The 23,366-nt window shown below is 50.8% G+C and overlaps 8 protein-coding genes across 8 annotated transcripts; 4 read left to right on the top strand and 4 right to left on the bottom strand.

Annotated features, from left to right (window-relative positions):
- Positions 1 to 75: 75 nt before the first annotated feature.
- On the top strand, positions 76 to 4,064 carry ALT_5959 (fungal specific transcription factor domain-containing protein; the record flags this gene model as incomplete). The annotated part of the gene is made up of 10 exons (XM_089599997.1): positions 76 to 228; positions 348 to 471; positions 529 to 599; positions 696 to 742; positions 839 to 986; positions 1,052 to 1,131; positions 2,233 to 2,733; positions 2,795 to 3,001; positions 3,057 to 3,331; positions 3,397 to 4,064. The coding sequence occupies 10 exons, from the start codon at positions 76 to 78 to the stop codon at positions 4,062 to 4,064; spliced, it is 2,274 nt and encodes a 757-aa protein (XP_089455459.1).
- An 89-nt stretch (positions 4,065 to 4,153) lies between these two features.
- ALT_5960 (glycosyltransferase family 32 protein) lies at positions 4,154 to 5,308 on the bottom strand (the record flags this gene model as incomplete). Its single annotated transcript, XM_033555796.1, has 1 exon — positions 4,154 to 5,308. One exon carries the CDS (start codon positions 5,306 to 5,308, stop codon positions 4,154 to 4,156), a length of 1,155 nt encoding a protein of 384 aa, XP_033411687.1.
- An 850-nt stretch (positions 5,309 to 6,158) lies between these two features.
- ALT_5961 (RTA1 domain-containing protein) lies at positions 6,159 to 7,219 on the top strand (the record flags this gene model as incomplete). Its single annotated transcript, XM_033555795.2, has 3 exons — positions 6,159 to 6,430; positions 6,487 to 6,881; positions 6,945 to 7,219. 3 exons carry the CDS (start codon positions 6,159 to 6,161, stop codon positions 7,217 to 7,219), a joined length of 942 nt encoding a protein of 313 aa, XP_033411686.2.
- A 578-nt stretch (positions 7,220 to 7,797) lies between these two features.
- Positions 7,798 to 8,804, bottom strand: ALT_5962 (sulfotransferase family protein; the record flags this gene model as incomplete). The annotated part of the gene is made up of 3 exons (XM_033555794.1): positions 7,798 to 8,169; positions 8,323 to 8,666; positions 8,714 to 8,804. The coding sequence occupies 3 exons, from the start codon at positions 8,802 to 8,804 to the stop codon at positions 7,798 to 7,800; spliced, it is 807 nt and encodes a 268-aa protein (XP_033411685.1).
- A 652-nt stretch (positions 8,805 to 9,456) lies between these two features.
- ALT_5963 (uncharacterized protein) lies at positions 9,457 to 10,368 on the top strand (the record flags this gene model as incomplete). Its single annotated transcript, XM_033555793.1, has 1 exon — positions 9,457 to 10,368. One exon carries the CDS (start codon positions 9,457 to 9,459, stop codon positions 10,366 to 10,368), a length of 912 nt encoding a protein of 303 aa, XP_033411684.1.
- Positions 10,369 to 11,135: 767 nt separating this feature from the next.
- ALT_5964 (citrate synthase) lies at positions 11,136 to 12,712 on the bottom strand (the record flags this gene model as incomplete). Its single annotated transcript, XM_033555792.2, has 3 exons — positions 11,136 to 11,289; positions 11,361 to 12,131; positions 12,192 to 12,712. 3 exons carry the CDS (start codon positions 12,710 to 12,712, stop codon positions 11,136 to 11,138), a joined length of 1,446 nt encoding a protein of 481 aa, XP_033411683.2.
- A 3,475-nt stretch (positions 12,713 to 16,187) lies between these two features.
- On the top strand, positions 16,188 to 20,300 carry ALT_5965 (oligomycin resistance ATP-dependent permease YOR1; the record flags this gene model as incomplete). The annotated part of the gene is made up of 1 exon (XM_033555791.2): positions 16,188 to 20,300. The coding sequence occupies one exon, from the start codon at positions 16,188 to 16,190 to the stop codon at positions 20,298 to 20,300; it is 4,113 nt and encodes a 1,370-aa protein (XP_033411682.2).
- A 2,420-nt stretch (positions 20,301 to 22,720) lies between these two features.
- On the bottom strand, positions 22,721 to 23,054 carry ALT_5966 (uncharacterized protein; the record flags this gene model as incomplete). The annotated part of the gene is made up of 2 exons (XM_089599998.1): positions 22,721 to 22,972; positions 23,019 to 23,054. The coding sequence occupies 2 exons, from the start codon at positions 23,052 to 23,054 to the stop codon at positions 22,721 to 22,723; spliced, it is 288 nt and encodes a 95-aa protein (XP_089455460.1).
- Between the last annotated feature and the right edge of the window lie 312 nt (positions 23,055 to 23,366).

The raw sequence follows: 23,366 nt of genomic DNA on the forward strand, positions 1-23,366 counted from the left end.
ATTGTGAATTCGCAACCTCTTTAACCAAGGAAGTTGTATTTTGGTAGCAGCGTTTGAGTTCTTTCCAATTCTACAATGGGCATTCTATATTCCAAGACAGGTGCGGAAGACGCGCCCGACTTCCAAAGCGCTGAAGCGTATGTGCACACCATCCTGGACTGCTACCATGGGATCATGAATCTCTATCCTCTAGAAGGAGATGAAAAGATAGAGAAAGAGGTCATGCTGGTATTTTGAAAGCTGTATGGGGTCATTGCACACACCACAGTTGACCCTAAGATGGAGCAGTTGGTATATAGACCCCTTTTGTCGGAACAATCATCAACTCTGGCGCTGATGAGTCATAGATTCTGAACGACGCATGCATAAGGAAAATCACTCCACATCTTCGGCGCATTTTCTCCGATTGCGAATGCGTGTTTGAGGAAGTATGGGCCGCCAAGGTGATTGCAGCGACCAGCGTAGATGAAGGTATAACATCGAGCCCATCACCTTGCCAAAATCGGAAGAGTATTCATATTGCTACAGGAAATCGCGCTCTACATTCCCTCCCGCTTCTGTACCTTTATGACTTCCTTATCGCCATGGAATGGAACGCGGTGCGTACTGTGCTCCGGCAGTGTCCCCAGAAGATGGCAATATTGGGCTCAGGCCCTCTGCCTCTGACGGCCATCTGAATCCGGGAACTCGCGCAGCAGGAGGGCCAGGCAGTGTCTTTCCACCTTGTAGAGCGCTATGCCTCGTGAGTACGTCAATCGGAGCAAGTTTTGGAGAAACTGGGTCTGGCGGGGTGGACCACTCACTGAATCACCGACGCCGCAGACTAATTTGGTCTGAGTGAGTATGATGCGGTATACTTTGCTGCATTGGTTGGATCCATGTGTGCGGAGAAAGAGAGCCTCCTTCTAGGTGTGGTCAGTCGCATGCGGAAGGGCGCCATTCTCATTACGCGCAGCACTTACTCGCTGAAGCAATTGGCCTATCCGGTAAGTCCTTGTATATCCCACTATGCTTTTCTGGATGAGTTTACAAAAAACTAACGGGAGACCAGGCAATCGAACCCACTAGTCTCCGCCTGAAGGAGCGGTTGCAACCGATCCTCACCGTCCATGGTTATGGAGAGCTGGAGGGGTCGGTGTCAGCTTTGGTCATCATTTCACAGGTGGTGGGGTAGTGTTTGCCAGTGACAACTTTTTCTTAGAAGCTTTATGTTGAGCTAATGCATGTATGACACGCCAGTGTCGCCATTGCTAGTACCAGCTGATGGGTAGTTAATGCAAGCTTCATTGCGTCCTTATGTATTTCTGCGTCCTTTAACCAGTATCTCCACGTTAGAAGCCCTTACTCCTTCACTACTAGTATCAGAATTAGTTAATCTCCTGTTACACCTATAGCTCACTAGAGCAAGTTTGACTTAGCGTTAGTGGTGATTTCTTCCTCTTATCAAAGGATTTGCGACACCCGGAAAGTTCCGAAGGCTCAACCCTTTATATACAGATATATAAACAAGGACACTTCAACAAGTCCTCGATGTTTTGGTCTCTTCTTAAATCATCTCTATTATCTCAATTCAGATTGGTTCCCCTTGCTTCTCAGGACCCATCAAATGCGTACAAGGCCATACTGTAGTTACATAACTTAACATCTACAATAACTCTGAAATGCTAATGATATGCTTCGGATGGATTCGCCCTGAGCATTACTCGGTTAGGGGTGGCAAAATCGCTCATTGAGCAGCAGCTTGTTCTTCTTCGATCAATCCAATCATTCCCCTTGCCGCGGAACTCATATGTCAATCCCCCTTAGTAATAGTAATCTCTCCACTCAGTGTGTGTTGTGTACAAGAGCGGACTAGTTTCATTGTTTTGGCTTGCCTGACCTATGACATTATCAAGCTAGTAGCCTTCTTTTGGTCCTGCCACCTTGCGCTTACGGCTGGGTTCTTTATTAGCCCGGAGTCGACCGCCTGCACCGCACCAAAGCACTGATTCTTCCCCGCCGAGCACATCGTTTCATTTTCATCACCACTGCAACTGGCGTAACAGCCTCGTAATGTCGGGAGATGAGTGACCACACCAGGGCGAGCCGCTACTCCAATGGCTCCGCGCGGACCTGTCAAAACTGTGCACGAGGCAAAATCCGATGCATTCGCTCCACCACCACAGGGAGCTGCGACCGGTCTGCGCCATGTAACTCACTAATTCGATTCAAAAAAAGACTAATGATGATTAGCTGCGATCGCTTGGGGAAGGTCTGCCATTTTCAGCAAGGGCGAAGAACGACCGGGGTTGCCAGTCCAAGCGATAGCAAGAATCGAAGGATCGATTTGCGGGAAGCCAAGTTGGACCGACTCCTCGCACAATCACGCAGTGCAACTGCGTCAGAAGGGAGTATCGATGAAAAAAGCACTGCCAGTGCGCCAACACAACCCGAAGATGTGATCGGTAAGGGACACTTGACCATCGACGCGGCGAACCGGCTGCTGCACGAGTATCGAACCACCCTCATGCCGTACTGCCCGTTCGTGATAATCCCACCGCAAGCGACCGCAACAGCCCTGCGCAAGGAGAAGCCCTTTCTGTTTCTCACTATTCTTACAGCGGCGTTGTATGACAACATGCCCCTCCAACGAACACTTGAGCTTGAGGTCAAGCGGGCGATCAGTCACTCTATGATCTTTGACGGACCTGCTACATTTGAGATGCTCCAGGGTATTTTGGTCCATCTGGCGTGGTGAGACCCGCTGTTTGTATCTTGTTACTCTCCCCGGTCATGGTGACTCAACTCGACGTAGGTGCCAGTACCACTCAAGGCCACGCCGATTTTCCCAGTATTTGCATCTCGGAATCAGCATCATCACCGATCTACAGCTCGACCGTGCCCCAGAAGATCGATTCTGGCGAACAAGAGTGAACTTTGATGGCGAAGCCGACCAGAACGCCATCTCATGGGGCAGAGAAGAGAGAAGAGCTGTTATTGGATTTTTCTGGTTTTCGTCTGGGTAAGGCAGAGTAACGACTGAATGGTCCGCCAGGTCAAGCTAAGATTTTTTCCAGCATCTCGCAGATCTTGCAAAAGCGCTCTTCTTTCTCATATATTCCGTATTTAGAAGCCTCGTGTGAACTCCTGGCATCGGACGCCGAATATAACTCGGACTGCCACTTACTGCACATCGTCCAACTTCAACGCCTGTCCGAAAAGATCCTTCTGATATCCTCCCAGCATGCCTCCGAGAACCATCACGCAGATACACTTGAATACTATTATCGCGAGCTTCGATCGGAACTGGATCTGTATCGAGCTCAGCTTCCATTTATGCTCACCGAAAACCGTAGGTGACCACCCGGCCATAGACAGGACTTGGTTCCTCGACATGTCACTAAAATCGGACTCTAGATCTCCTCTTCATGCAATTTCATACGGTGGAACTCTATCTATGCCAAGTCATCCTGTTCGACTACAAGCCCAGCGCCCAGCATCCACGACATGATTCGCCCTTCCAGGTCGAATCTCTACGTATGGGTCTCACCGCAGCGCGCACGCTGCTGGAATTCTATATCTCCCTTCCCCTCCGTCGCGAAGTTGCCTTCAACAATGCAGGCTGGATCCAGCTCGGCTTTGCCGTGACACTGGCCTGCAAGCTCGTGGTCGCCGCATCGGAGCCCTCCATCCACCCTCACACGGCCGATTTGACCCGCTCGTTGAACCTCTCAAACATGTTGAGCCGGTGCGTCCTGCGCATCCAAGCGCTTGTCACATCCCATATGGATGCACGAGGTGACCGTGATGTGTTCTACCACTATGAGAAACGGCTAATTCGGGCGCAATGGTGGTTTGAAAATCGGACACTGTCGCGATCGCAGCAGAATGAGTCATTCACGGTCGCCATGGATGGCTCGTCTGATCCAAGTATCGCTCAAATGCCATCGGAGGAAGGGCTAGAAGGTTATCCTACCATCCCACGCGATGAATTTGATTTTCAATGGCCAGGGTTGTTTCCCAGTCCCGCTTTTGATGACCTTTTTGCAGGCTGGATGACGCAAGGACCCGCAGCATTTGAGTAGACGTCTTTGCACAGGGATGAAAGCTCATTCACAGTACTATACTATGGTGTACCTAAACTAGATAACACAACCTGATAGGTCTCGGTGATCTATACAAATGGTTCCGGTGTATCAGAGACATCCTGTCTTCGTCGCATTTTGGGTCCGGACCGAACGCCAAAGATGACAAAAGCCATGACAATCAACGACACAGCCGCTCCACACCACCCGAGCCAATTGCCGAATATATGCAATGAAACTGCAACCTCATCTCCGTGCGGCATCTGGCCTTCGAACCGTAAGAAAAATGCTTGCTCTGCTTTATCATCATAGAGCGCCGATGGCAAGATGGCGAGCGCGGCCGGCGCACCGCCAACAGACCGGAGCCACGCGGCCAGAACGCGGCTGACGAGGACAGGTCCCAAACTGACCAAGGCCATGAAATAGGCCGGAATGGCCGACCAGTGATGTTCGTGGGATGTCAAGGCCAGTTTGATCATAAACGGATGCCTCGGCGTACTCGCCATCAACTCATTGGTGACGCCATACGGCCAGCTCTGGGGCAACAGAGCCTGAGCCTGGGCCTGGCCCTTGTCTGTCCCTAGCAGCAGCAGCGGCTCCAGAGACTGGCGGCATCCTATCTGCGGGTCGAGAAACACGCCACCGTAGTGCCAGAGAAGAAAGTAGCGAAGCGCGTCGACCCGCTGCACCGGCAGAAGGTGGTTCGTATATGTTGGAAGATACCAGGGAAAATGGGTGCGTATGAATTGATGCGCTGTGTCAAATGTCCACAGGTACTGCCGGTAAACGGGGTTCTGGTCGCGGCAGGAGGCAGTCGCGTTAGTCCAATCCTCTGGCGTCTCCGACGTGCGGTGTTGCCACATCCGATGAATGACCCGGGGGATGCCGGCGACAGAGCTATTCAACATCGCCGTCTCATCAGTGGTGGATGGTGGGGCCCATTGGACGGGCTCGATGTGTGCTGTTTGGAGCCCAGCTGCCCAGCTTGCGTTAGGGAGCAGGTCCTCAGTCGCGACGAGGTTGGCATGTAACATCATTCGAAATTGTAGGAAAGAGACGAGCCATGATAGGCATACGACGAGCAGATAGACCGATAGACACGAGATCAGGGGCCCTTGACGGGCTCGAGTCAAGATGACCTCCAGTTTGGGTGACAATGATAGAGCTGGAAGCCAAGACTGGCACTTCAAGACTTGATCCAGAGTGCGTCGGTGAACTTGCTTTAGTCTCCCGCTTGAGAGCATCGTGCTGGTAGACTCAGACAGCCGGAAATTAGAAGAAAGAGAAGACGTTCTCAGCCCAGAGCATGGTCAGAGGAAACGGAAAGGGAAAAAATATCAACCATCAGCAATAATTAGCTGGGCCCTTTGCATTTCTGCCCCCACAACAAAGCCATCTTCGCCAAGACACGGACGTTGCTTAGTGTGTGTGAAGCAATTTCCGACAGGTAAGATGAAGATGAAATCTGGTTAGCAGCACAGCTCATAGCAGCACTCTAGACGGTTTAGGCCTGCATTGTGCCTGTGGGGCAGTTAGATGATTCCATTCCGTGTCCGTGTCCGAGCGTGTCTATGGGAACGAGTTGGCAACAAATCAACAACCATAATATCACCATGTCTGTGTCTGTAGCCCAGTCCTATGTCCTTGTCCTTGTCCGTGTCCGTGTCCATGTCCATGTCCGTGTCCATGTCCGTGTCCGTGTCCGGATCAACCCAGCCATCCGCGCGGCGATATCTCTTGGCAATCGCACTAAACAGATCCACTCAGTCAAGCATTGATGCCACTCATGTTTTAAGTTACATCCAAGTGCATGTGTGCGTATCGGTATTGTCTCATACTTAGCACCGAATACGCCAGGGTGACCCTGGACGCAGCAGGTACAGACGGGCATGCCAACACGGACAAGGACTCCCGGCCTACAGTTCGTTTTGCAATGAGACCCCAAACATGGACATGGCTTTTCTAAGTTTGTGACCTCTTTATCTAGCCTCCAGGCAACGAAAAACGTCGTTAAGTTAAGTATCGTCGGTCACCAATCCAGGTAGGAAGACTGAAAAAGGAAACAAGCTCAATTACCATTCCATCTTCGCGATCATGAGTAACTCCACGGATCCCTCAGACTATTGCACTTTGGACATTTGCCCGATTACAGAGGCGTATATCTACTATGTCCCATCGTTGGCTGGCAATGCTTTCTATCTGGCCTTGTTTGTCGTGCTACTAGCCGCTCAAGCGGTGCTCGTGGTCCGCTATCGAACCTGGGGCTACTTTGCAGGTCTCTTTGGGGGCCTCGTCTTGGAAATCATCGGGTATCTCGGACGGATTCAATTGCATAACAATCCTTTCCGCTTCAATCCGTATCTGGAGTATGTCACCACGCCGTTCACAGCCAATTTTGATCTAATACTGATCCCTACAACAGGTACCTCATCTGCCTGACCATTGGGCCAGCCTTCCTCAGCGCCTCCATCTACATCTGCTTGGGACGCATCGTGACTATCTACGGCGAGAGTATCTCTCGCCTCCGTCCGAAAATATACACGATTGTCTTCGTTGGGTGTGACTTGGTCTCTCTCATCTTACAAGCGGCGGGCGGTGCCATCACCTCCATCGCAGATGCCGACCAGTACGATCTCGCTCAGGATGGTATCAACATCATGATTGCCGGACTCGCTAGCCAGGTCGCGTCTCTGGCTCTCTTTATGGTCCTCTGCCTCGACTTCGCCTGGAAAGTGATCAAGAACCCGCAGGACCTCAACCCCGACACCCGCATGCGGGAGCTCCGACAGAGCCTCCGCTGGAAGGCCTTCCTGGCAGGTAAAGACTACCATTCTCAGTCCACTGGATTAATTGCTCGGAGAATTGACTATGTTCTTTTAGGTCTGGCTCTTGCTACTTTGACCATCTTTGTGCGATCTGTCTTCCGAGTGGCGGAGCTTAATGAGGGATTCCACAGTTCGCTAGCCAACAACCAGGTGCTCTTTATGATTCTGGAGGGAGCAATGATTGCCATTGCTGTTATCTGCATGACCATTCTCCATCCTGGCTTTTGCTTTGACGGCCTTTGGGATCAGACGAAATGGTCATTTCGTCGGTCGCGCGACTGCGAAGTGCAGTTGATTGAGGTGAGCGCCGAACACGAAGCCAAGGCTTAGGTAGTCCCAGATGGATATGAGTTGATGTTGGACTGTTTATCCTCTGAAGACTCAATTTCTTTTTGTCGTGCATGGGAAAATCTCTGCAGCTGAATCAGATGCCTCTTCTGTATATGTATATATATTTTCGATATTGCAGCGTCGTCAGATTACTTCAATCGCGAGGAAGGGATTTTTGCGCTATACTAATATTTTTTTCGAATTGGCAGCAAATAGCAACCTTGCTGTAACATCCATCCTGTCCATTAGGTCTTGACGCTTTCTCGTTGGGCCATGAGAAGCCGCTTGGATGGCCACATTTAGGCGTTTTCAAGGGAAGAGTGGAGTTCTGCTGACATTGATCTCACTACTGTTCGCGTCATATTGACATGGCGCTATGCATCTGCTGTCCATTGTCAACATAAGTACCAATCTACTGTGCTGCAGCGCCATGCCTATCACAGATCATAATTTCGACTAGCCATTCGCCTCCAGAGGCTGGCGACAAATCAATTCTTAATTCGAGTTTCCACATGAGACGATACCAAAAAACACATTTCTAATTTGTTACAACACCTCTCTAGCCACCGCATGAACTATTACCCCCTGACCAAGAAAGTTGATTTCCGCCCCCAACTCCACCAAGCGGCCGCCACGACGGCCAGCACCGGCGCCGACACCTTGGCGACTAAAAGTCCGACGGTGCGCCACCAGCGCCGCCGCCGGCCGTTCAGGAACTGCTCGGTGTTATTGACGTGAGGGAAGGGCTCGTCTGGTATGGGAACCCCCAGAAACTGGCACAATGGCTCCCACCCGTCGCGCGGGTTGAACACCAACAAGTTATCCGCTGGCACCGCCTTTTGAATCCAAGCATAGTAGTCCAGGTACGCCTGACGTTCGCCTTGAGGGGCAATCAGCGGTCGTAACCTGTGTTGGAATTTGTGGTATTCCCACCAAGGACCGATGACGTGCTGTTCCGTGGATGATCAGTTATGTTCTGGACAATCAACCGGGGGTTATTAGGGTTGAAGTACGTATACGACAATAGCAACAGCAGCAACACCACTAGAGACAAGGAACAAGAGCGGCCACAAAAGAAACGAACAAAGGAACAAAAAACATACCGGATCCCAAGGTGCCAACCAATCGAACGACTTCCACGAAACTGCCGCGTCCACCGACTGTCGCATCGACTGCTGCCATCGGTCGACGTCTCGCGTGCTTACCACCACCTTGGCCTCTGGGTAGGCCATGATCAGTTCGGCGGCCACCAGCGTACCGGGGATGTTGCACGAGACATTGAATCCGTCGAAGAGCTTGTCATAGTCGGCGCGCGTATAGTCCTTGCCTGTGTGCAGGTAGCGCGCCTCCAGAGCTTCAGTCCACAAGGGATACAAGTGTGGCATTTCATCCATCATGCGGCCGTGGAAGGGCCGGTACTTGAGGATTTCAAATGCCATGCGAATCGCTGTAGTTGAGTTAGTCTTTGGTAAGGGGATAGGGAAGCCCACATACATATGGTTCCAGTACGAGGCATCCCGAGGAGGAGAATCTCCATTTTTAAAGGATTCTTGGGTGCGGGAACATTGTCGATGAGACGGGACATTCTGTGGGTGCAATGGATGTGATGGTAGGTCTAAGTTGACCTTCTTTCAGGGGAGTAGACACTTTCTAGGGTCTTTTATATTTGTAAACGTAGATACGGAGCGTGGCGAAGTCGATGATGGACTTTCCATTTTCGCAATTTGTATCATTTTCTCCGAGGGATTTCGCGGCATGTAGGGACAAAAAAAAAAATTAATCTCCGCTATTGGTAGGTTGCTGATGCGACGAGGCTCGTACTTTGGCTCATCGCCATGTGCGCTTCCTGCGCGAGGCCTCGCGCGATACAGTACATCGATGGTGGTATTTACCGTACTGGAACACGGGTCATACGGATCGTATTATTACGGTAAGGTATGGGTACTTCCGTTCTGGATACACAAGTATATCTTCTCTTCCTATTTTTTGGTGTCAGCAAGATTTTCAAAGTAAAAGAATCATATGATTTTAGGATGAGAGCTGAGATGGTTGAGTAACAGCCAATAGGAGCCAATTTTGGATGGAGTAAGCCATTTATTGGAAATGGGATAGAGGAGGTATAAAAACGGACCCACAAGAATTATCTCGCGAGGCAATCCTCCCATCACATCTATCCCCGAATCGCAAGATCATACTCCAATTACTTATCTATTTGTTTTGTCCTTCAAAGTATCACCATGATCGTCGTCGAACCTGTGCCCAAGCACTTCACCACTGGCGTGGTGGAAATGTTTGACGGCACAACCGACGGCAAAGAGGCCTACCTTGACACCTCGACCGGGGCGACGAACCTAAAGCCCAAAAAGATCCACCACATCAGGATTGAGGATATTCGGGTCCAGGTCCCGGCACCTCAGCTTCTGCGCGATGGCTACGAGACACAGATCTACCCTACGTCTCTGACCGAAGAGGAGTTCATGACCTACCGTACCCCAGAGGGCAAGCAGATGATCAAGGACCGCTACTGGCCCGAACTGCATGCGCTCATCGCGCAGAAGACGAAGGCGGCGAGAGTGATCCCTTGGCATTTTAGTCTGCGCAATCAGACCCTGGGCTACCATCCGGATGAGATCTTCTTCATGAAGACGGGCATCTCGCAGCCCGCCTCTACCCTGCACATCGACAACGACCACACCACGGCGCTGAGCCACTTGCAGCGCGAGGTTGGCGAGGCCGAGACTCAGCGTCTTCTCCTCAAACACAAGCGCTGGGCAATTATCAATGTCTGGCGGCCGGTGGGAAGGCCCGTTCAGCGCTGGCCACTGTTGGTCGTCGATCACAGTCACATCCCCGACTGGAATTTCGCCGACCACGTGGCCCGTGTCTACCGCAACAATGATCCCAAGTATTACAAGGCCCATGACAATTTCCTCAAGCCCCATGCGGACTATGTGTTTCGCTATGTGAGCCAGCTACGCCCCGAGGAGGTCATCATGTTCCGGGATTATGACTCACGTACGGATCAGGTCCGCGGGACTCCGCATGGAGGCTTTCAAGACGACCAGACCCCCGAAGATGCTCCAGCACGTCGGTCCATTGAAGTGCGACTGTTTGCATTCTTTGACGATGGTCACGAGGAAGAGGAGTAGCCAAATGAAGAAATGGAGTATTTGGGCATTACCCTCCCCCCCTTTCGGGCCACCTAGCTAGTCAGATGTCTTACCAGATCAACGGGAATTAGTATTGATTTCAAGTCAGTGAATACCACTTTGATATCTGCCCCCGGTCCCCAAGAATTAGTGGAAACGAGTTTGATTTATCAGAATACCACTCGTAGTAGAATAGCGTGGCTGGTAACGGTGTAGTTGTACTGTAGACTACTTAATGGGTTTTTAATCGGAGTCAAACGCTAGAGATGAAACTTGGATAAGGCTGAGCTACACGAAGATTATTGTGTTCGAATTCGGTCAGCCAAGTGTGAGACACACAGAAGACCAAGGTACTTGAGTCAATTATTCGCAACTAATCAGTGACTTAGTCTAATGTAATAACCCTGCCCGTCTGCATGAAACGCCAAGACAAGAGGTTTGCTAGATCACAACGACTACGAGGCTCGCGAATAATAAATAATCTTGCTCGTGTAACGGATACTGATTACTGCAATTGGTTAGAACTTAGCGTACGGCTCGATGGGTGTTTCCGTGCCAAGGAAAGGATCTATGGTCAATGCGGTGGATTTCCTTTACAGTAGATGTAATGCTTAGCCGCCCCTGGGTTACCTCTCTTCCCCACCCCTGACACTCCCACTGTGGCACTCCCCCAGACCAAGTATGTACAAGGCTTTCACCAACCTCGCCCCGCCGGCTTTTTTCAGACTCCGAGCTCTTGAAATAAACTTCGCTCTCGTATAGGTTTCCTACTTTGATTCAGCTGGCTCGACAGTCCCAGTGAAAATTTGTTGCGGCCGCCACAACATCGGAGTCTGACCCATTGCCTCGCGCCAATGCGCCAACACCCCCGGAGTGCGAGAAAGACTCGCCAGAGCAACGATAATATCCGTCTCAAATCCCCTACAACGTGTGTCGTCCGAGTTAGATCATCATATCATCAGAAAGTAGCCCAACGACAATAGCCCACTTACAATGCAGTATACAGAAAGCAGCCGTACAAATCTGCATTCGCCTTCAAGTTGCGTGAGGTGAAGTAAGCATCTTCGGACGCCACTCGGTCAATCTCCAAAGCCACTTGAAGAAGGGGATTAGCCCGCAATTGGTCTTTGTGCTCGTCCATCAGTCGCCGGATGAACTTGGTGCGTGGATCGACCACCTTGTAAATTCGATGTCCGTACCCGAAGAGCCGCTGTTTCTTGGCCTTGACGGCCGCAATCAGAGTTGGCACGTTGGCCGGAATTCCCACCTTCTCGAATTCTTGGTAAGCAATGTCGATGGCCCCGCCGTGCAGTGGTCCGTACGCCGAAACAATCCCTGTCACGCAGCACGACAGCGGGTCTGTCAACGTGGATGCTGCATGCAGGAACGCCGCCGTCGAATTGGTCATTTCGTGGTCCGCGTATAGGATCCACAGCCGCTGGAAGCACGCTTCGATCTTTCGGTTGGGCTTTGGGGGCTGCTTTTGCCTATTCGGCTCAACTACCCCCATCATCAGCAGCACATTGCCAATAAACGATCCCTCCGGGTGTGGGGGCTGGAATGCTCGCCCACGCTTGTGGCAGTACACCAAGGCCACTGTTGTGGCGAAGATCGCGAGGGTCCGAATCACGGCCTTGTCGATTGCTTGCGGTCTTCCCAGGTATTGTGGCTCGCCTTTGGAGTGGGTGGCTCTTGTGCCTTCATCCACCGAGGCGTAGGCAGAGAGAGCGGCCAGAATCATGGGGAAGGTCAGCGAGTCGGCCCTAAGTGTGTCAGCGCGCCTGGACTATCTTCTCCTGGCGAATGTGAGAGTATTCACTTACGGAAATGCCTGAATCACGTCGATAACACACTGATGGGGCTTCATTTCCATGGCTAACTTCTGACGCAATGTCTGCTTCTGCGTGGCAGTGGGAAGTTTTCCCCAGATAAGAAGATGAATGACCTCTTCATAGTCATTGTGTTCGAAGAGATCTTCAATGGAGTGGTTGCGGTACTGAATGTAGCCTCGCTTGCCATCGATGAGGGTGATGGAGGATTCCATGCATGCAGTGTTCAGGTACCCCTTGTCGATAATCCGCAGCCCGCTGTCCACATAATCAACAAAGTCAGCCCCTGGTTGAGCCGCCGTGATCTGCCGGAAGTCCAGAGCTCGAACAGCATTATGGGCAATTGGAAGATGGTAGGTTCGCTTGGTTCGGTTGTCCGTGACTGTGAGAGAACCATGAGCTGGTCCAACCGCCGTCCGGCCCAGGGCTTTATGATAGTAGGTCACAGCGAGAGCGAGGTATGAGTAGAGAAGCGTCTTCCACGCGTGGATGAAATGAACAAGAATCACAGCCATGGTTGAGATAGCACAGCCCAGCAATAACAATGGCAATCTTTTCTTTAATCCTCAACCAACTCAAGAAGAGTTTATCAATTTATAGGAGCCTCGTAATCTGATCACTTAATGCATGCTGGCTTCCCTGAGGGACTGGGCGGCTGGAATCCAGTACCACGCAACCCCCAACAACGAACATGCACAAATGGGGTCTAGATTTGAATTTCCTGCTTACGATCACCACGTCCATGGAGCAGTATCTGGAATGACCGCATTTATTTTACTAGTTCAGTAGGCTTTGCAGGGATAGACCGGTATAACATCCAATACCAGCTCTTTCCTAATAAGGTATACTCCTGGAGAACTCTCATCCTTGGCAGGTCTAGTGACGCTCATAAGAGTGATACCAGGCCAAACTAGTCATTGTACGAGATTCTTAGTGGCTAGAAACGCAGGACAAGAGCAAGAAGAGAGCTTCTCCTCGAAAAACTTGAATGGATTTTGGGGTCTTTTGACTCTTTTTGTACGAGGCAGAAGGCTCTCTTTCTGCCCTGAGAAACGAGTTAATCTCGGTGAACCCAGAAAGACATCGCAAGCGGAGCCGGCCACTGGTCAATTGCTGTTCAAGCCTCGCTTTTCCACAGAACCACCTCCGAATCAACTCATACAGAATGTTGTACTCGGGCATGCCGGTAATATTTGAGCTCAAATGTTTGAGCTCGCATATAATTGATTGAAAACCACTGAAAATCATATTATATTTTACAAAAAGAATTTATTTACGAGGCTTTTTTAGTTGTCTTGTTCAATCCACGCAGGTAAGATACCAGGTAATCAGTATAGCCGATGGTGACCATACCAAATGTTGAATTGATAGATTGTTGAGGCGGAATATTCGAAGAATTACTGATTACTATCCCTGGCGGGCCCATCATACTTCCTGATGGAGGTCAAGCGTAGTACATTTTCTTGCGCCCAATCTACGCCGGTGTTACTATACACTTTGGACAGAGTCTCTGGCCCAATCGCTCCCCCCGCACAAACGCTTTGATTGCCAACGGCCGAAGAAGCACATACCAAGACCCAGAGGGCTAAGACCAGCCAGGATGTGCTTGGGAACATGGGATCCGACGATGGCTGTGATTCCGTTCCCCTTGCTCAGCAGTGGTTGTCTCGCCTGGGGTCCCATTAATACCGCCTCCACATAGGACTGTCGTGTTGGTGGCTGAGGCAGTATCATGCCCGCCGCTACGGATTAAAACCAATCTCTATCTGTGATTCCTATTTCCACATTTTTTTTTCTGACTAAGCGCATTAGTCGTTTCGCGTAGTAGCCGGACGTGCTAAACTGTCTTTCTTCGGACCAGTGCGCGCTAGTGCCTGCGAGGCTACTGCAGATGTTGTCACTGGTGCAATGCTGAACGGCCTGGTCCTTGCGCGGCGGTTTCAGGTCCCTTAGTTCCATGCCCACGCCCGCCTCTTAAGCTATGATCTACAAACGTTGATCTACAGGCATCTGATTTAGCATCCTAATTTGTTACGTTCGGAGAGCTCATCATACATCAGCCCAGATGGCTTCAGACAGGGAGCTTCTCTATCCACTGCCAATTCTTGAAAGTTGATTGTCTACGGAGAAATCGGTTAGTGGCAAATGCAACTCCCAGGGATTAGCGCTGGGAACAGTGCTAGCAGTGAGCTAGCATTACTTGAGGGTGAGCTCCCTCTATAGTCTGCTATCTGGCCCTCGTAATGCGCTAAGCGAATGCAACAATAATATAACTTGACTATGCGGCTGCAACTATAGAAATTAACCATGTCCTCTACAAGTCAAGGAGCATGCTATTCCTGGCACTATTAAACTTCCCCCCTGCCAAGATGCCATGGAAGACGTTAAAGCGTAGTACTTATTTACCATCTGCGCATGGGCCATGGCAAAGGTTAAGACGATAACCACATTGGAGCTGGCCACTGGTTCGTCTGCTGCGAGAAGGGCTGCTTGGGACCTCAGATAGGCCCACTCCACGCCCACGGCGGTGGCTAGTAGTGCTCAGGCTGCAGTCCTGTCCTTCATGTCCTATTTACCATACAGTCAGTGATCACCTGTACGGCGGCCTATCCGGGCCACTCCGCCACATATGCATAGTAAGGGAAGTAACTCTGGATTTTTAAGAATCACCCGCTAAACCACTAAACTGGAAGGTTCGGCTGGTTGGAACCTTGAGTTAAGGCTGTACATAAAAGGGAGGAGACTCTATCTAATCCGTAATATAAAGCAATTAAAGCTAGCAATGGAGGCGACTAAAGCAGAGCGATTGAAGCGATCAAAGTAGAGTGGTTGGTAATAAGAAGCAGTGTGTAGTTAACAGCTTGCTATTGGCTTATGGGACTACTGGTCTTACATCCACACTATAAACATTTTATGCATGCTTAAAGTGATTAAACTAGCAAATGGTTATGTGGCGGTTGACTACTGGAAGATAATACTGGTGCTAAGGCTAATCAGATGTCAAGACATGGAGTGGTAACTTACCGCTAAGACATGGGTTATACTTAGTGACTCACTTTCCTTTGTGTTTTGTATAGTAATTTGGTATTCTGGGCATTACGGCTGTCGTAACACTGTGTACCTAGGCATCCATGGGGTATTTCAACCTGCCCCTGATATTCGTTCTTTCTTCAATCAATCGAACTCAGTCATCTCAAATTGGTTTCGCTTGATCTCTCTTCATTGCCCATTCGTTCGCCAAGATTACTAGCCCATACTGTCATAGCTTGCTCAGACATGTCGAACACAGATAGGGCACAATACCGCTAGATTAAAAATGCACCATGGGCAACATTCTTAGTCTATACAGTCATTTATTGTTCCGACATCAGATGCTACCAGTAACCTGGCTGTTTAGTAATGAAATACAAGATATTTACTGACCAATCAGAGGCCAGGGATCAAAATGAGGAAAGATGAGAGGAATGAGTGTATTGAGCTACCTGAATGAATGAATTGACTGAGGTAACTAACTCTCCTCTTGAACAAGCGAGGATGCATGGGGGTTGAAATACCCACGAGTGGAGCCATTACTCGGATGTTATAGATCCTAGGAGGCAAGATGCTTGGATACAGGGTTTCTATGGGTATTCCATACGATTTGATATCATGTCGATCCTTTTATTCCTAACAGATGCTCACCTCCCGCAACTACCTCTGGGACCAACCAGAAATTCAGAATCAATACACAATATCACTAGGGGAGGCACTGTTCTCAAATTGTATGGTATCTTTCTTCCAGGCTCCAGTATGTACGACGAGATACCAGGATCTTACGTTACATGCGTGAATGAGCGGACACGGACAAGGGCTCCGATATCCGATCCCGAGCCTCTTCCCACACGTGGATGGCCCCAGCGATTAAGTCTGGCTAACCAAGCCATTGTATCACATATTCTTTACTTTCCGACATTATTCCATGCATGGCCTTTGATTTTTCCAGAAGAAAGTATGAGTTCATCACACTCATCTCAATGTTTGGATGAAGAGACCAGCAGATGCCTTGAATTCTCTGCAGACAAATCGTCGGGCATACGCCTAACCGTGCACGATGAAGACAAGTCAGAAATTATACCTTCACCTTCTTGTAAGGATGCCCCTTTGGGTGCAGCCCAGGCTGCTAAGACATCCCATCGCCCATGGTATCGCTCGCTCAATCCGCTGCGACGGGGTCCTATTCCTCCTGTTCCCACCCATAGATCAGTATCGGGCGAGCACGGAGCCAACTGGCTCAGTCAATTGACATTCCAATGGATGACGCCAATTATGAGCATTGGCTACCGCCGGCCTCTGGAGATGAATGATATCTGGGAGGTCAACCCTGACCGTTATATCACTCGGCTGTCCGATCGGTTTGAGGCATCCTTCCAGGCGCGCATCCGTCGCCACGAGGCTCATCCCCTTCTGTTCGCACTGCACGACACTTTCTGGCGCGAGTTCTGGTTTGGGGCGCTCTTTGTCTTCTGCTCCTCTATCTGCCAGGTCATGACGCCATTCGTCTTGCGATATCTCATCAAGTGGGTCACCGCTGCCTACACCGACAAAGCATCCGGAGATGACAGCAAAGGGTTTGGAAAACAGATCGGCCTGGTCTTTGGCATCATGGTTATGCAGGCGATCCAGAGCATTGGCACGAACCAATTTATCTATCGTGGCTTTATGGTCGGTGCACAGGCCCGGAGCGTCATGATAACCGCAATCTTCGAGAAGACGTTGAAATTGTCCAACCGAGCTCGCGCCGGAACGGCAGGAGACCCTCAGAATAGCTCTAGTGAAACTGGTTGGCCCCCTGGGCGAGTGATGAACATGATGTCAACCGATACGTCTCGTATCGAGTCAGCCTGTGGCATGTTTCATCTCCTCTGGGTCTCGCCGTTGACCATCTTTCTTGCCTTGGCTCTGCTGATCGTCAACATGTCCCACTCTGCTCTTGCAGGGTTTGCATTGCTTTTTTGCGGTATTCCCTTGCTCACGATCACAATGAAGAAGCTGATCCGCCGACGTCGTAGAATCAACACGACGACGGATGCTCGCCTCTCGCTGACCCAGGAGATCATGCGCTCCATCCGGTTTGTCAAATTCTACGGCTGGGAGCGAGCCTTTCTCGAGGCTCTGCGGACGTTTCGACAGCGAGAAGTTTTGATGATTCAGAAATTGATGGCGCTGCGCAATGCTATGAATGCCATCTCGGTCTCCTTGCCGATTTTCGCTTCCATGCTTTCCTTCATTGTCTATTCTGTCTCCGGACATGAATTGACTCCCTGGGTGGTTTTTTCCTCACTCTCCATTTTCAATTCTCTGCGCGTGCCGTTCAATCTCCTCCCGGTGGTCATCGGCCAGTTGACAGACGCCTGGGCATCTTTGCACCGGGTAGAAGGCTATCTGCTGGCCGAGGAGCATCAAGAAAATATTATTTGGGACCCAAACGCGGAATGGGCGATTGAGGCACGACAAGCTTCCTTCACTTGGGAGCAGACCTGCACGCAAACGACTGAGAATGGTATGGGGAAGTCAAGCCGGGCGGCTGGCACAAAGTCCCCGGATATAGCGGAAGGGCCCCCGTTCACGCTCCAAGACATCAGCCTGTCCATCGGGCGCAATGAACTCGTTGCCGTCATTGGTACTGTGGGTTCGGGAAAGTCTTCTCTCTTATCTGCGCTCGCGGGCGAAATGCGCCAAACTGGCGGGATCGTGACCATGGGAGCCGCAAGGGCCTTTTGCCCCCAATCTGCGTGGATTCAGAATGCCACAGTCCGTGACAATATCCTGTTCGGCAAAGAGATGGATCGCAAATGGTATGATCAGGTGATTGAGGCATGTGCGCTGCAGGCTGACTTTGACATGCTGCCCTCTGCCGATGAGACTGAGGTTGGAGAGCGGGGAATAACTCTAAGCGGGGGGCAGAGACAGCGCGTGAACATGGCGCGGGCGATTTACTTTGACAGCCCACTCGTTCTTCTGGATGATCCTCTTTCTGCTGTGGATGCTCATGTGGGACAGCATCTTTTTGAGCATGCTATCTGCGGGCTGCTACGCAACCGTTGTCGTATTCTGGTAACACATCGGCACGACATCCTCCGACGCTGTGATCGAATTATCTGGCTGGATGGGGGCCGCATCCAGGCAGATGATTCGTATGAGAATCTTATGGCTGCTAACATCGACTTTCGGAACCTGTTGGCTTCGACCAGTCGCGCAGACAGCGCCGAAGAAGCGACGCAAGCAGTGTCACCTCGGAAGAGCGAGCCAGGGCTCAAAGGAGAGACCTCCGATCCGGGAACGCTCATCCAGGAGGAAGACCGGTCCGTAGGCAGTGTTCGTTGGGGTATTTACTTAGCATATCTCCGTGCGTCGGGCTCGGTTTGGTACGGACTGATTCCGCTCCTATTGCTCGCGTTAGCTCAGACATCAAACATCTTGACCAACCTCTGGTTGTCTTACTGGACGGATCACAAGTTCAACCTTTCCCGGGCCCAATACATTGGCGTTTATGTCGGGTTAGGGCTCAGTCAGGCGATCTTGATGTTTTCGTTCTCCTTGTCTGTCTCACTAATGGCCACCCGGGCCAGCAAGGCAATGATGGCGCGCGCCTTGGCATGTGTCCTGCGCGCCCCGATGGCCTTCTTCGATACCACGCCTCTAGGTCGCATCGTCAATCGCTTCTCCAAGGACATAGACACAATGGACAACGCTCTGGCCGACGCTATTCGCATGTATCTTTACACCCTGGCCATGATCCTGAGTGTCTTCATTCTGCTCATCGTCTATTTTCACTACTTCGGGATCGCCATCGTCCCACTGCTCATCTTGTTCCTCATAGCGGCCGCGTATTATCGCGCCTCAGCTCGGGACCTGAAGCGGCATGAAGCAGTGCTGCGGTCCACTGTCTTTGCGCGATTTAGCGAAGCCATCTCTGGCACCGCTAGCATCCGCGCCTACGGCTTACAGGGCCGTTTCACACACACTCTGCGCCAGACCATCGATAAAATGAACTCGGCATACTACCTGACCTTCAGCAATCAGCGGTGGTTGAGTACGCGCCTGGACACCATCTCTATCCTCCTCGTCGCCACCACCGGAGTGCTGGTAGTCACCCTGCGCCATGTCGTCTCCCCGAGTATCTCGGGCCTCGTCTTCTCATATATTCTCGCCATCGTGCAGATGATTCAATTACTGGTAAAACAGTTTGCCGAGGTCGAAAACGCTATGAACGCCACAGAGCGGGTTCACTTCTACGGTTCCAGTTTGGCGCAAGAGGAAGATCCCGGGGACCACGATTCTCCCTCTGCAATTGACAAGTCCTGGCCTCAGTCAGGCGCCATCGACTTTCATCAGGTCGACATGCGGTACCGGCCCGAATTACCTTTGGTTCTGAAAGGCTTGAATCTGTACGTCACTGGAGGCGAGCGGATTGGCATCGTCGGCCGCACTGGGGCCGGCAAGTCCTCCATAATGACGGCCTTGTTCCGGCTGACGGACCTCGCGAGCGGGAGCATCAAAATTGACGGCATCGATATCGCCCAGGTCCCGCGCCACGAGCTCCGGTCTCGACTTTCCATCATTCCGCAGGACCCAACCCTCTTCCTGGGCACGGTGCGGTCCAATCTCGATCCCTTTCACGAGCACACTGACCTGGAACTGTCGACCGCGCTTCGGCAGGTGGGACTCACGTCTGAGAGCGACAGCCAGGATCCCTCACGTATCCGTCTGGATGGGCCCGTAGAAGAGGAGGGACTGAATTTCTCGCTGGGCCAGCGCCAGCTGATGGCCCTAGCGCGAACACTCGTACGTGGCAGTCAGATTGTGGTCTGCGATGAAGCGACGTCCTCAGTGGACCTGGAGACCGACCATCGCATCCAAGAGACCATCCGGACGCGTTTCGAGGGGCGCACCTTACTTTGCATTGCGCACCGGGTGCAGACAATCATTAATTATGACCGGGTGTGTGTGATGGACAATGGGCGGATTGTAGAATCGGACACGCCTTTGCGCCTTTGGGAAGCTGGGGGGATTTTCCGAGCCATGTGTGCTCAGAGTGGGCTCGTCAGGGCAGACTTCAACTGAGTAATTACTTGTCATAGGACTGGTAGAGCAAACTCTTTCATGTCTTTTAGGCATGAATTTTCTCCAGTAAGAGGCGTCTTCGCTGTCGGATGGCTACTGTAGATAAGATATGTTCCGAACGGACGGCATGGCATGACTTGTAACTCGAAATAGCTTCCAAGGGTGGCTACGAATCTAGTAGCAATCTGGGTATATAGCTATGGAAATACACTGGATTTACTAGCCAGCCAGGGCAACGGAATCAAAAAGAAAAGGGGAAGGCAATGATGAGAAGAAAAGAGTGTTGATTCTGATGAACCACACTATCGAACTTCATGGGGGTTGAAATTGTTGAGATGAGGGTATTATTATTAATCAGGTTTATTGTCCATATCGAGCCCTAAAGCTATGACAGACCGCAAGTCTGAGACAGGGTCTGGTGCCGCTTGATGAAGCGGCTTTCAGACCTCTACTCCTATGAGTCCCTGGGCGTGAGCCCCATGTAAATACTGTCAGGTCCTTTACCTCACCCTAATATCACATGAGGCAACCCCAATAAAACTACTCCCTTTCTTCTTTCCCCTGAGATGACAGGTGAACCAAGCATCGCTATCAGTCAAATCACGCATCTTGTAAATTTCCCTTTCTCTTTGTGCTCTAATACACTTGGAGGGAGCCCTTAGTCCGACCAGGGAATTTCCGTGAGAATTCCCGATAGATTGCCGAGGGAGATTGTCTTCGACTCTGAGCTTGACAGAAGGGTGAATTCATCCGGAGACCATGGTAGACCTTTTCTTGTAGGAGGTTTATGGCGCATAGATGTATGCTTGGCAACTGAGTCTGTATGATGGGAATAAGAATGGTTCCTGCCTTGTGCACGGCCGGTGCCGCAATTGCATTATGTGTCGCATGAGCTCTGTCCGCGGTGATGGCTAGTTGTAACTCTTAATCCTCTAATGCAACCGTATCTCGCAGTGAACCCCTGGTTTCCAAGTGGCCTCAGTCTCATCGTAGCCCTTCCACTTGACGGGGTATGAGATGGAACCAAGCGCGCCTTGTCTATGTGCGAGGATCTTTTTGATTTCATACTTAAGCTGATCATCGTCTTGTTGATCTTTGTCTTTGATCTGTGGTGATTCTCCGTGGTTCTGCGGTCCACACTCTAATCCACGGTGAGAAGACTGGTTGAAAGAATGCATGCCCTCGATAATTGAGCTTTAGTGCACAGGATCAGACATTGTATTATGATCACAGCCTGTTCCACAATTTGATAGAGGCATGGTACCGGGGCTGTTAGACTGAGAAAGGCATTGGGATAGGGCGCTCTCAAACAACCAGGAAACGAACTGCAACCGATCCTGCAATGACATTGCGAGGAATTAAGAATGAAAAGATAAAAATGTAGGGCCATGAGTCTCCCACCTGCGAGGATTAGTTTCTCGTAAGGGAGGCCGACTAGAGCCATTTCCCATGGGTCTCTTTCGGATATAACAGCTCTTCTTCACTGAAGTGGTGTGCCTATTCGAAGTGGCAGAGCTCCCTGAGGCATGTTGTCCGAGTTGTGGGGCTGGAAGTATAGTGTCGACAGTTAAAGCTTGTGAAGACGGGCTCTCTGTAATGCCTGCAAGAGCAAGCTCCTGGCAGGGGGAAGCCTCAGTTATATATTCTACACTTAAGGCCAGCTTGTCATTCAAAATTGCGGGATCGATGTGCGCGGTGGTATCTTCAATCTCCGGAGTTTAGACGGTTTCCTTGGAATAGGAAGTTCGGGGGGCCATGCTCCACAGTGATAGTTTGCTGCAAAGTTCTGAAATCGGACAGGGTCGACTGAGACTGTCACTTAGTTCCAGCATTCAAGCACACTTCTTCCGGTAGGCGGGCAGGAAGAGGATGTCGTCAAGCTATGTCAGCATAACTCTGCGTCTTTGGTGCATCATCACAAGATAAAGAAGTCGGAGTGGTTGTCATGGAGATAGGGCTTGGGTAACGACAAAGTTTAGCAGGCATATTCAGGGCTTCTGGGTTGTCATGAAAAGGGTTCCAGGGATAAAAGGAGTCCAGGCAATAACTTACACTAGTCATCTTGGGAGAATTAGACGGCTGATATCGGGGATGGGTGATTGTGGGCACTTGTGTAACGGGAACAGGAGGGCGATGAGTGGGATGAAGATGAGGTGTTAAGGGAAGAGGGAAGGGAGAGGAATGAGGATAGTGATCTAAGTATGCCAGGACCAGGAGGATGAGAGTCCTTATATATATAGAGCTATGGGTAGAGGAACCCACAGTTTAACTGCTGGTGCAATAAGTTCTTCCAAGCTCGGCCAGTTCATCGAAGGGGCAAGGCAGTTATGAATTACAGGATCCTAGACCTGATCCTACTAGGTTATTTCTACCTAGCGCATGACGATCATAATGACGACTTCCAGGTACATTCTTCAGAATTAACTGACCGGAGGTATCATAAAAACTCTTTCAGTGATTAAACTACCTGCCACTGTACAGTTGCTGGCCGTTGACGAGTGGGCCAGCGCGACAATATGTCGGAACAGTTGAGGGAAAGCGCTGGCGCAGAATGTTCTGCTCACCAGACGCAGGCTGATCAAGCAGGCTCGGACATCTGGCTCCAGCGTGTATGGGAGGATACGAGTCGGTGCCCAGTAGAAATCGTCCGGTGTCAGGATGTGCGAGATGACCTGTGCGCTCTGTTAGCCACGACACCTTCCCACGGCTAGAACGTACAAGTTCGCAGACTTCAGCGGGGATAGCCAGCGCCATAGACACGTTTGTGGTTATTTGACGATGAGATCGATAACAGCAGGGCCGCTTTATGGTTAAGGATTTCCCTCACCTTGGCCAGACGAGGGGTAAACAATCCAGGTCCGATCGGCCACCCCGGACAACCAATTGGGGTCTGCGGGATACGCGCGAGACTGCGACGGATTCGGCGCCTCGCCACGTTTGCAAAGTAAGGATGCTGGACAGAGCGCACCTTCGTCGTTTAATTGGACCCAGACTTCAAGCGATAGAATACAACCCCAGCGCCGTGCTGGTGATGAATGCCAATTGCCATACTACTCGCGATTAGCC

This window comes from Aspergillus lentulus (assembly GCF_001445615.1).
Source record: "Aspergillus lentulus DNA, contig: Alt12, strain: IFM 54703, whole genome shotgun sequence".
NCBI classification, from domain to species: domain Eukaryota; kingdom Fungi; phylum Ascomycota; class Eurotiomycetes; order Eurotiales; family Aspergillaceae; genus Aspergillus; species Aspergillus lentulus.